Raw genomic sequence first — 12,120 nt, forward strand, 5'->3', positions numbered from 1 at the left:
CATCTCTTACTACTCTTACTAACTCCATTATCTCCCTCTGCGGTAAACAATCTAACAATGGAGCCTATGCCCATGCGCACCATCACTGAAAGGACGAGTCAACTACCTCGTGACAAGAAAAGACTTCTTCGAACAAAAAGTGCAAACATCCGGACCCAACACTAGATGGCAGGCTATGCAAAGCATGTGAATCTACAGGTCTACATGCCAAGAACAGGTGCATAATGGGTAAGTAGTATTTTCCTTATATGGGGAAACGGAACAGCCATGTTAGCAGGAAAAAAAGCTTTGTAGGGCCTTGTTTTAGGGGGATGGGCTTCCCTGGGTATTGAGAAATGTTATTCTGCAGCATCTTTGGCGTATCTGCATAGGTTGCTTAGCTTAGAGTGGTCTACAAATATGGATAACAAAATAATTGAACAAGTAATAGGTTCTGAGAACATAAACAAAATGTTATTTAAAAATGATCATCCAAGATATTATAAAAAAAATGATTTAAGGTCCTCATAAATATGGTCAAGACCATTAGGATAGTGAGAAAATGTTTTGAATTCTAAGGTGCCATGTTTCAACACCATTATGAGCTAACCTGGCAGCGCCAATCCAATTGACAGAAGCGACCTTTTGCACAAGAGTGTAATGTGTATGTTGGAGTTTTCCTTCAACAAGAGTATATTAAATTATTTCCAGATCTACAAGCTGAATTCAGATTACCTCCTCAGGGAACCTTTTTATTGGATCATTGCTGATTTTCTAATGATCTGAGGTGGTATTGTTGGCAAAAGAATGATAGACTGGTACTCAGCCCGAGTAATTACCAGTCCACCATTCTTTTGCCAACAATACCACCTCAGATCATTAGAAAATCAGCAATGATCCAATAAAAAGGTTCCCTGAGGAGGTAATCTGAATTCAGCTTGTAGATCTGTCTGTGCTCACTTTACCACCAGAACCAAGCTGCACCCAGCTGATGAGTCCCAAGTAGGGCAAAACCGGTCTTGAGTTGTTTGTGTTCCGGTTCAGAGAGCACCTGACTTTGCAGTTTGGGCTGGACTGTTTCTATCACAGCAGGATCAAGGCTGATTAACATATGGCTGGATCTAATCTGAGGTGGCATTGGGGGCAAAAAACTGATTGGCTGGGATGAGGGCCGAGTAATTACCAGTGGCCGAGATTAATTATAACATCCCACCCATCACTTTTTTGTATACAACACAGAGGGCAGCACAATGGACCTTGGCGGGCACGAGGGAGGAGGCAGAGGTATGCACACAAGAATGTAAGTCAGGCGGGAGGGTGGCAGGAGCAGTTAGCCGACTACAAAGGGCAAGCCAGCAGGGGTAGCCAGCTAACCACAGATGACTGGAGGGAGGAAGCAGGGGCATGCAGACAGAGAACGGAGGGCAGATAGTAGGGTTGCAGAGGTAGCAAGCTGACCACTGAGGGCTTGTTGCTGTGAATTTGACCACCTGCTGAATGTGGGCCTTGGATAGCCGCCTGCTGCGCATGGCCAAAGGCTGTGCGCAGTTGTAGTGTTAGTGAAATATGATTTAAAAAAAACTGGATGTTCCCTGAAAAAACAAGTTACAGAGACGTTCTAGTTAGGCATGGTAGTATGATTATCCCTTTCATTATCCCCCACCCCCGCACAAATTCACTGTGAAAATCAAAGGTTAAAGTGACTGTATGGTTAAGTATTGAAATATGTTAAAAACTAACGTTTATAAATAGGGCTCCCAGTTTTCCATTTCTACTTATTTTTACAGATAAATACATGTGTGGCTCAATTTATTTTAAAAAATGATGGAAAAATACAGAAAATTGTGCATCTTTTGAGTGCCTTTCTTTCATTAATTCCTGGCCACAGCTGAGCAGATAGATGGCATGGGAAGTTAAAAACCAGGATGAGGTTTCATTAAATAACAATATATGTCAGCATCCATTTGTAGCATAATTACAGTGTTTACCTGTGGATGTATTGTTATGTTATATTTGGATACTTAATTTGCTAAAACACGACAGGCATCGAAGTATGAGCATATATTTATTAGTTCAATAAATGTGGAAATATACCATATTAGAAGTTCATCTATTCAGAGAACACAAAATAAATATGGATACATACTTACAAGATGGGCAAAAAGTAAATATGGATAAATTCATACGAAAATCTAAAAAAAACGAGAAAAAAAACAGGAGCCATATTTATGAACCACAGTTCCACTTTGCGGCCCATAAGAAGTGTCTTTGCCCTTCAGGATCCTCTTTTGGGAGCCTAACGGGACACGGTTGGTTAAAGTGGAATTTTCCAATTTATTTTGAGTTTCCTCCCATAAACTTGATTCTATGAGTGCAGAGGAAGGCAATCTTCCCTCTGTAATGTAGAATAGATTTGTCACCAGGGGCCGTATTACACATTATCACTGTTTGTGCCTGGCGCACCTTTCAGAAGGGTGCAAACAATGATAGTGTGCCCCATTATGGTGCATGCACTTCCCCAAGGGCTGCCACGAACTTGCGCTGCCTTGGGCGCATTCATGTGAAAGCATGGAGCAGCCACTCCGTGTTTTCACAGGTCAGGCGGCACCCACCTGCACTTTCAAAGGGATTTAGAAATCCCTTTACAGGTGGGTGCAGTCAGTGACTGCACCCGCTTGCAAGGGAATGTCTGTTGGGTCCATGGGACCCCCTTTACCCCCTAAATGGCGCGCTGTCATTGCGCCTCCTGAGGGCTTCTTTGACTCTGCACCCGCGTCTCTAATATGGCGCAGGGTCAAAGGAATTCCCCCATTTGCATAGGGCACGCCCCTGTGCAAATGAGGGAACACCCTCTGTTGATAGCACTGGTGCTTTAAGTGCACCAGTGTTATCGGTATTATAGAAGGGGACGCACATGCGTCTGCGTCCCCTTCTATAATACCAAAGTGCCCCGGGGGCACGTAAAGAGGGCGCAAATGCCTGTTGCGCCCCCGGGGCACCATCTGTATTATGGCCCCAGGTGTGCAGATCAGAGTGTGTATCCTTTGAAGCACCACTTGTTTGAGTTTCTTTGTTTTTATCTATCGCTGACCCAGCAAGGCTGCGCTATGTGCACCGTCAATGGATACATTGCCACCATGTTGGCTTTTCTTTGTCTTACAGACAACTATCTTTGTTTGTTTCCCATTATGATTAGGTTTCCTCCAAATCCTTCTGTGATGCCCCAATGACATTTAAAACGTGTTCCAACCTTTTTGATGAGTACTGCTTTGAGCCCCTTCACAGCTGTCAGACAGTTTTGCTTGTGGCCTTTACCTCGGCGAGGCATGTCGGTGAGTTTCAAGCACTGAGTGGTTGTCCACCTTTCACATGCTTCTTCCAGGACAAATTGAGGTTTCAAACTAAAGCAGCTTTCTTGCCTTTGCATCTGTGGCAAACCATTACCCTTCCTCCCTTCTGCCCTCCCCCTAATTCTACCAAGGAGGAGAGGAGCCCTCAAAGGCTGGACCTCAGGAGAGCAGTCATTTTTTTTATTGACCGCACTAAAAAGATCCAAGTCTGACCCCAGCTCTTTTGTGGGGTATGAGAGTAGCAATAAAGTGAAGAAGGTGATCAAGTCCAGCTGAATAATTCTCTACATAAAGATCAATCAATCAATCAATCAATCACATCATTTATATAGCGCGCTACTCACCCGGAGGGTCTCAAGGCGCTTTGGGGGGTGGGGGGGTCCGCTACTGCTCGAACAGCCAGGTCTTGAGCTGCTTCCTGAAGGCGAGGTGGTCTTGGGTCAGGCGGAGGTGGGTCGGGAGGGAGTTCCATGTCTTGGCGGCGAGGTAGGAGAAGGACCTTCCTCCTGTGGTGGCTCTTCGGATGCGGGGGATGGTGGCGAGGGCGTGGTTGGTTGATCGAAGCTGGCGTGTGGGAGTGTAGAAGTTGAGGCGGTTGTTGAGGTATCTTGGTCCTTGGTTGTGTAGGGCTTTGTGAGCGTGGGTGAGGAGTCGGAACGTGATTCTCTTGTTGACCGGGAGCCAGTGCAGGTCTCTCAGGTGTCCGGAGATGTGGCCGTGTCGGGGGATGTCCAGGATGATCCTTGCTGAGGCGTTCTGGATTCGCTAGAGTCTCTTCTGGAGTCTGACAGTGGTTCCGGCGTAGAGGGCGTTGCCGTAGTCCAGTCGGCTGGTGACGAGGGCCTGGGTGACCGTCTTCCTGGTCTCGGTGGGGATCGACTGGAAGATCTTACGTAGCATGCGCAGGATGTTGAAGCATGACGAGGAGACGGCGTTGACTTGTCTGGTCATGGAGAGGGAGGAGTCCAGGATGAAGCCCAGGTTTTGTGCGTGGTCTGTTGGTTTGGGTGCGCTGCCCAGGGCAGGGGGCCACCAGGAGTCGTCCCAGGCAGAGGGCGAAGATCCTAGGATGAGGACTTCCGTCTTGTCTGAGTTCAGTTTCAGGCGGCTGTTCTTCATCCATTCGGCTACGTCTTTCATCCCCTCGTGTAGGTTGGCTCTGGCGGGTCGTTGGTGAGGGAGAGGATCAGCTGGGTGTCGTCGGCGTAAGAGATGATGTTGAGGTTGTGTTGGCGTGCGATGGCCGCAAGGGGGCTCATGTAGACATTGAAGAGGGTGGGGCTGAGCGAGGAGCCTTGAGGAACGCCGCAGATGACTTCGGTGGCTTCTGATCTGAATGGGGGGATGCGGACTCTCTGTGTCCTTCCGGCAGTAAGGAGACGATCCATTCTAGTGCCTTCTCTTGGATTCCGACGTTGCTGAGGCGCTGCTCTAGGGTGCGGTGGCAGACCGTGTCGAATGCCGAGGAGAGGTCCAGGAGGATGAGGGCCGCTGTTCCCCCGTTGTCGAGCAGGGCTCGGATGTCGTCAGTGGCTGCGATGAGGGCGGTCTCGGTGCTGTGGTTGGCCCGGAAGCCGGACTGCGAGTAGTCGAGGGATCCATTCGTCTCGAGGAAGGCGGCCAGCTGCTTGTTGACTGTCTTCTCGATGACTTTGGCCGGAAACGGGGGGAGCGAGATGGGGCGGTAGTTTTTGAGTTCGGTGGGGTCCGCTGATGGTTTCTTTAGTAGAGCGCTGAGTTCGGCATGCTTCCAGCTCTCCGGGACGGTCGCGGTTTCGAAGGAGGTGTTGATGATGTCCCGCAGGTGGGGCGCGATGACGGAGTCGGCCTTGTTGAAGATGTGGTGAGGGCAGGGGTCGGTTGGAGATCCGGAGTGGATGGAGTTAATCGTGCGTAGTGTTTCCTCGGTATTGATCGGGGTCCAGGTGCGGACGTGGTGGTGGGGGGTGCAGGTACTGTCGTGGGGTGCGCTGGATGTGTGCTGAAGCTGTTGTGTATGTCCGCGATCTTGTTGTGGAAGTATGAGGCGAGGGAGTTGCAGAGGTCTTGTGATGGGGTGATGTCGTTGTTTCCGGCGCTGGGGTTGGAGAGCTCTTTGACGATGTTGAAGAGTTCCTTGCTGTTGTGGGCGTTGTTGTCCAGTCGATCCTTGAATGCGGTTTTCTTGGTGGTGCGGATCAGTTGGTGGTGTTTTCGGGTGGCGAACTTGAGGGTGGTCATGTTGTCTGGTGTTGGGTCTCTGCGCCAGGCTCTTTCGAAGGTTCGGCAGTTCCTCTTGGAGCTCTTGAGTTCGTTGGTGAACCATGGTGCTTTCTTGCTGCCGGGTCTGCTGGGCGGGGTCCTCAGTGGGGCGAGGTCGTCTGCGCAGTTGCTGATCCACTTCGTGAGGTTGTTGGCGGCCTGGCTGGGGTTCGCTGAGCTGGCGGGGGGGTCCCGGCTCAAGGAAGCGGTGAGCTGGTCGGCTGTGATCTTGTTCCATCTTCTGCGAGCAACCTGTTGCTGGTGGTGGTGGATCGTGTTCTTTCTGTAGCTGAAGTGGACGCAGCTGTGGTCCGTCCAGTGGAGTCCGGTGGTGTGGCTGAAGGTGATGTCCTTGCTGGAGGAGAAGACGGGGTCGAGTGTGTGTCCGGCGTGGTGGGTGGGGGTGGTCACCAGTTGCTTGAGACCGAGTGTGGCGAGGTTGTCCAGCAGGGTGGCGGTGTTGCGGTCGTTGTTGTTCTCCAAGTGGAAATTGAGGTCCCCGAGGAGGATGTAGTCAGCGGAGGGGAGGGCGTGCGGGCTGATGAAGTCGGCGATGTCTTCGCTGAATTGTGTGCGTGGTTCCGGGGGTCTGTAGATGAGGGTGCCTCTGAGGGTGGTCCTGGGGTCGGTGTGGATCTGGAAGTGCAGGTGTTCGGCGGTTGTGAGGGTGTCGTCGGAGTTGCTCGTGATGCGGATGGTGTTCCTGTGGATGATGGCGATGCCTCCTCCGGTCTGGTTGCCGCGGTCCCTCCGGATGATCTTGTAACCGTCTGGGATGGCGATGGCAATGTCGGGCGCTGAGGAGGCGTTCATCCAGGTTTCCGCGAGGAAGGCGACGTCTGGTGAAGTTGTGTCGAGGAGGTTCCAGAGCTCGACGGTGTGTCTGTGGACGGAGCGGGTGTTGAGCAGGATGCACTTCAGGTGGTTGCTGCTGCTTCTCGGTTTGGCGGGTGTGAGTGCCGTGCAGGTCCGGATGCAGAGAACTTGCAGGAGTGGCAGCTGATGGGTCCGTGGGTGCGTCTCGGGGTGGCCCGGTAGCAGCCGGGGGCTCGGCCGGTGTTGAGGGTGGCGGCGTCGTAGGTCTTGCGGGTGGGCTGGCATCCTCGAGGGCCAGGGGTCCTGGTGCTGGGTGCGGTCCAGGCGCGGACGGGCGCAGACGGGCTTACCTTTGGCGCGCCTTTGGCGCACAATCGGCGTGCCCGCTGCGCGTTTCACACTCTGCCATATGTGGAGAGTGGGGGGGGGCGGAGCGTGGGAGGAGCAGCTGGGAGGCGGGAGCGGGGCGGCGAATGGGAAGGGCGACAGAGGGAAGGGGGCGGGGGCAGCGGCGGGGAGGTGGCGGGAAACGCGGCAGGGGCTGGGCACACCAAGGGGCAGCAGGGGACAAAACAGCGAACTAGAACAGGGTAGAAATACAATGACAGGAATGCACAGACAACAGCAAACTAAAGCGGTGCCAAATTAACACAGGAAAATTAAAGTACAATACAAGTCAGCGCAAACAGGGCACAAACCGCAGCAGCGGTCAGGGGCCAGGAGCACAGCTGCGAGCAGCGGCGGCACTCGGCGGGAACGGGGGCAGCCTGGGCTCACACCCGGAGGAGTGAGCGCGGTGCGTGGGGTGACCGGCCCAGAGGGTCAGAGGTCACTGCTCACCACTGTGCGCACTCTGTCCTATATGGTCCAGTGGGTGGGAGGAGCAGCTGGGAGGCGGGAGCGGGGCGGCGAATGGGAAGGGCGACAGAGGGAAGGGGGCGGGGCCGCAGGGGGGCAGCGGCGGGGAGCGGGGAGGTGGCGGGAAACGCGGCAGGGGCTGGGCACACCAAGGGGCAGCAGGGGACAAAACAGCGAACTAGAACAGGGTAGAAATACAATGACAGGAATGCACAGACAACAGCAAACTAAAGCGGAGCCAAATTAACACAGGAAAATTAAAGTACAATACAAGTCGGCGCAAACAGGGCACAAACCGCAGCAGCGGTCAGGGGCCAGGAGCACAGCTGCGGGCAGCGGCGGCACTCGGCGGGAACGGGGGCAGCCTGGGCTCACACCCGGAGGAGTGAGCGCGGTGCGTGGGGTGACCGGCCCAGAGGGTCAGAGGTCACAAGATGGGTTATGCCTTAGTAATAAAGAACTCCTGCAGACAATTCTGCTCATACCACCAGATCATCGTCTTCAGCATCAGGTTTCACCAGGGATGTTCCCATGGCGGAGTTTTACCATGTGGCAATATGGGTTTCACTTCATACTTTTGCTAAGCGTTGTTGCTTGGATTACCAGGTGGGACGGCATGGCCATTTCACATGCTTGGTGCTCCAGGATTTCCTTATCTAATCATGCCTTCATACCAACCATCTGGGAGAGGTTGACGCCTTGAAATCTATTCAGTAGGTGAGGAATCTGCAGGTAGAAGTCGCCATCACACGAAAAAGCTACTTAACGTCAGTAACAATCTTTCTAGTAATGCTATGTCTACCTACAGAATTCTCACCGATCCCACCTACCTGTGCGTTCTAAAGGATGATCGTGGGCTACAATCAAATAGGGTCCAGCCTAAATTGTTGCACTACAATGCTTCAAATTAAGTATCATTTCCTCGTTTCTGCTTTGAAGGTCAGTGCACCAAGGTAAGCGCTTTATGGCTCCAATGACATCAAGGCACCATAATGGAGCTAGCGTCTGCTAGCAACGGAGAGCTATTGAAAGTCTGAGGATGTTCAACGGGTAAGGAATATGCAAGTAGATGGAGTACCCACCAGAAAGATCATTACCAAAGGTAAGTAACATTTCCGTCTATATATATATTTGTCACACACATTCACTTGTTGTTCTTCAAAGAGAATAGATCTTATCTTCCTTAATTGTGAGACAAGTTTTGTTACTCCTGGCTTATGTTTCTGGACTACTTATAGAGCATCTGCATTCTATCAGATGGTCCTACTTCTTTGATACGAGAAAAAGATGTAAGATTTGTCTCTGTGGCACCGGCTTGGCTTCAGCGGGTTAAGACTTTGTCATTACTACTGTCTGAATAGTTGGTACTTTTATGGCTAACAGTAAAAATACTTACTATGAGGATCCAACAATTAGGGACCTGCTGGTTAAATTGGGAACAATTGAACTGTTTAGCCACACTGCTCCTGCTACAAGGCTTTTATTTAATGGTTTGTATCCCTTGTGGTAGTTGTAAAGTCAATGTGGGGTATCTCCGACATTTTCTTTCATATATCCCCAAATGATTGAGTGATATTTATGCGCTAAATGTAACCTAGCCACTCTTTCCAAACCATGAGTCCCTGACTGTGGGGAGGAATTGGGCACTACAATGTACTCCTGTTCGTGTTCTTTAATTTATGGTTATGAGGTGGAGAAGCTATAAGAAAATCTAAAAGGTAAACAACCATAAATTATTTGAACCAGGGCTAACAACACAGATATATAGGCAGCCTTTACCATTACATCTGCCACTGTATCTCATAGTCTGGATTCATTGTAAGAGCCCTTATGGTAAAAATGTTTTTGTGGAGTAAATTGTTGATTTTGATTAAAGTAATGAGAATGTTAGTGTGCTTTTTATTATGCTCCTTGCCTTTATTTTTTAATACATTCTCTTGAATTCATCATGGACACTCTTAATCTCATCTCTCCATATGAGAGAGAAATACAGAGAGCCAGAGAAAGAGAGATCTCAATTAGTTAATACTGTTATATTTTATTTATAACAAACTTTGACCTTGCTTCCTTTTCTACAATTGCTATTTATCCTGTTTTTTTCCAATGACCCTTGTGGTTACACACATTTCTATATACTGTTGCAAAAATGTCAAAAGTAAATATGAGTACTGCAAATGGTAAAACCCATGGACAAAGGCGCATGGGTTGTTGCAAGAGTGCCATCGCCTTTCAGTGCGTTCATTGATCAGAATGTCTAAAGCTTTTATGTCAGCAGTATTTACAAAAATTGTAACACTTTATAATGTATATTTATGTAAAATGTTTGTTTTCAGTGTTTCTGCTATGGTGCAGGTAAAACTGTTACCCAGTTTGCTCATATACGACACTTACAAGGTCAGGAGAGAGAACCACTCCCGTTAGAGGAAAGAAGAAAGGAGCCAAGAATAGATGCCAGAGAAAACCAGATACAGGATGGAGGTCGCGGCGATGCAGATCGTTTTCTGAGACCATATAATCACGGATATGAGGAGGAAAATGGAGCCGCTCTAAGAGCGAGATACCGCCATCTACAAAACAGGCCAAATAATATGAACCCTGAAGTACTGCAACCAGCTCGTATCACAGCAGCAGAAAATTGCGGGGTAAGTGGAAAAAGCTAGTGAGATGCTCAGCATTGTCACTTTATAATGTTCCCTGGGAAGCAACTAGCCCCTTACCTTGACAGTAGCATGTGTACTTCCTGTGCAAGAATCCAAAGTGAAAACACACAATCCAGGAAGGTTTGGCTACTTAAGTGAGATGCTGTTCCCTTATCTTATACGAAAAATCACTTTTTGCACCACAGACTGTTGGAGGTAATATTATTATACAGACGTGACCACAGGTTGAGGCATGGAGAGGGATCAATAAAAAAAAAACATAGCTTTGCTGATCTTTAATAGCGCAACATCACTCTCTCCCTATGCAGATTACTAATTTTCTTAGGTGGAATGAGAGAGGCTGAAGAACAAGACAAATTGTGCAATAACATAGCTAAGGCTACTGTATGGACAGAATCTTTTGGGGAAATCTTTACAAAATGTGTCTATTGTTTGCCTAAATTAGCCCTCCTTGTATCACTGATTGCGTATCTCTGGGCCCAAAGGCCCTTTTTAGGTTGAGCCTCTATAGCAGCGCATGCGCTGCTAAAGGAAATCTACCTTTTGGAATCGCTTCAGCTTCAGGAGAAGCTCGTGCATGTGGGTCTCACACGCCATTGGCCATTGCGTCTGGCTTTAGCACGCAATTGGCCAAAGGCGGGTGCGTGTCCCAGCTTTTAGGAAACTGTTCACTCCCAGAGCGATTTGCTCTCGGGAGCCAGCAGCAGCGCCAGGGGCCATATGTTGTTAATTAGCGTGGCCAGGTTTGTTGTCTCCCCGCAGTCTCTCCCCCCCTCTACGGCAAAGAAACATGAAACAGGACACAGAATTGTTTTTTAAAATGATTTTTTTCTACATTAGTTAGACAGGAGAATTCCCTGTATGGTAAACGCTACAGATGTACTCTTAACTTTCGCGGCCGCGGGGCCACGCTCATCTTTCAGCGCTTGTCTCCATCATAAAAGCATCACTCCATACATCCAAAAGCAGCTTTGAACAGTTCATGCTTGTCAGTGACGCTCTATGTCTATGCCAAGTCATGGCCCAAAAGTCTTCCCAAAACGTGAAAAATTTGAAATAAGCAGAATTTCGAAAAGCCTGGTGTATTACTGGAGCGTCGGTTGCAATGCCTTTCATATATCCAGGGCAGCTTCCCTGTTATATGTCACACTTGCATGCAGAAAAACACAGTTGATGGACAGAATGTAGAACAATGTCATACATTCACCCCAGTACAAGGATCTGGGCCTAAATCCATCGTTTTTTTCACTCCACACCACCCTGGGTTAGACACTGGCTATATGCAAATCAGCTCTGACCCTTTGCCTCATGGGAAAAGTCCAGTCCGAACTGCCAAGCCCTGTCTTTCCCAGACCGGAATCAAGCATCCAAGGACCGGTTTCTGGCTATCAGCCTTCATTCAGCCTGGATAGCTTGACTCCAGTGGTGTGGAGAGCCTGGGATTCACGTCTGAGCATACCCAGCCCACTCGGGGTGAAAATTACAAAAAACACAGTTGATGGACAGAATGTAGAACAATGTCATACATTCACCCCAGTACAAGGATCTGGGCCTAAATCCATCGTTTTTTTCACTCCACACCACCCTGGGTTAGACACTGGCTATATGCAAATCAGCTCTGACCCTTTGCCTCATGGGAAAAGTCCAGTCCGAACTGCCAAGCCCTGTCTTTCCCAGACCGGAATCAAGCATCCAAGGACCGGTTTCTGGCTATCAGCCTTCATTCAGCCTGGATAGCTTGACTCCAGTGGTGTGGAGAGCCTGGGACTCACGTCTGAGCATACCCAGCCCACTCGGGGTGAAAATTACAAAAAACACAGTTGATGGACAGAATGTAGAACAATGTCATACATTCACCCCAGTACAAGGATCTGGGCCTAAATCCATCGTTTTTTTTCACTCCACACCACCCTGGGTTAGACACTGGCTATATGCAAATCAGCTCTGACCCTTTGCCTCATGGGAAAAGTCCAGTCCGAACTGCCAAGCCCTGTCTTTCCCAGACCGGAATCAAGCATCCAAGGACCGGTTTTTGGCTATCAGCCTTCATTCAGCCTGGATAGCTTGACTCCAGTGGTGTGGAGAGCCTGGGACTCACGTCTGAGCATACCCAGCCCACTCGGGGTGAAAATTACAAAAAACACAGTTGATGGACACTTGCATGCAGAGCTCGGGGGGGGGGGGTGCCCTGGATTCGGGGGCAGTCATGCGGGGTG

The 12,120-nt window shown here is 49.6% G+C and overlaps 1 protein-coding gene across 2 annotated transcripts in view; it reads left to right on the plus strand.

Moving 5' to 3' along the window:
* CLCC1 (chloride channel CLIC like 1) overlaps positions 1-12,120 on the plus strand; it is a 253,171-nt gene that overhangs the window by 186,615 nt on the left and 54,436 nt on the right. For both annotated transcript variants that reach the window (XM_078668256.1, XM_078668264.1), the window contains exon 10: positions 9,578-9,886. In XM_078668256.1, the coding sequence (XP_078524382.1) occupies positions 9,578-9,886 (309 nt within the window). The remainder of the gene's footprint in view (positions 1-9,577; positions 9,887-12,120) is intronic.

The sequence above is a fragment of the Lissotriton helveticus genome, chromosome 1_2 (assembly GCF_964261635.1).
Source record: "Lissotriton helveticus chromosome 1_2, aLisHel1.1, whole genome shotgun sequence".
NCBI lineage: Eukaryota > Metazoa > Chordata > Amphibia > Caudata > Salamandridae > Lissotriton > Lissotriton helveticus.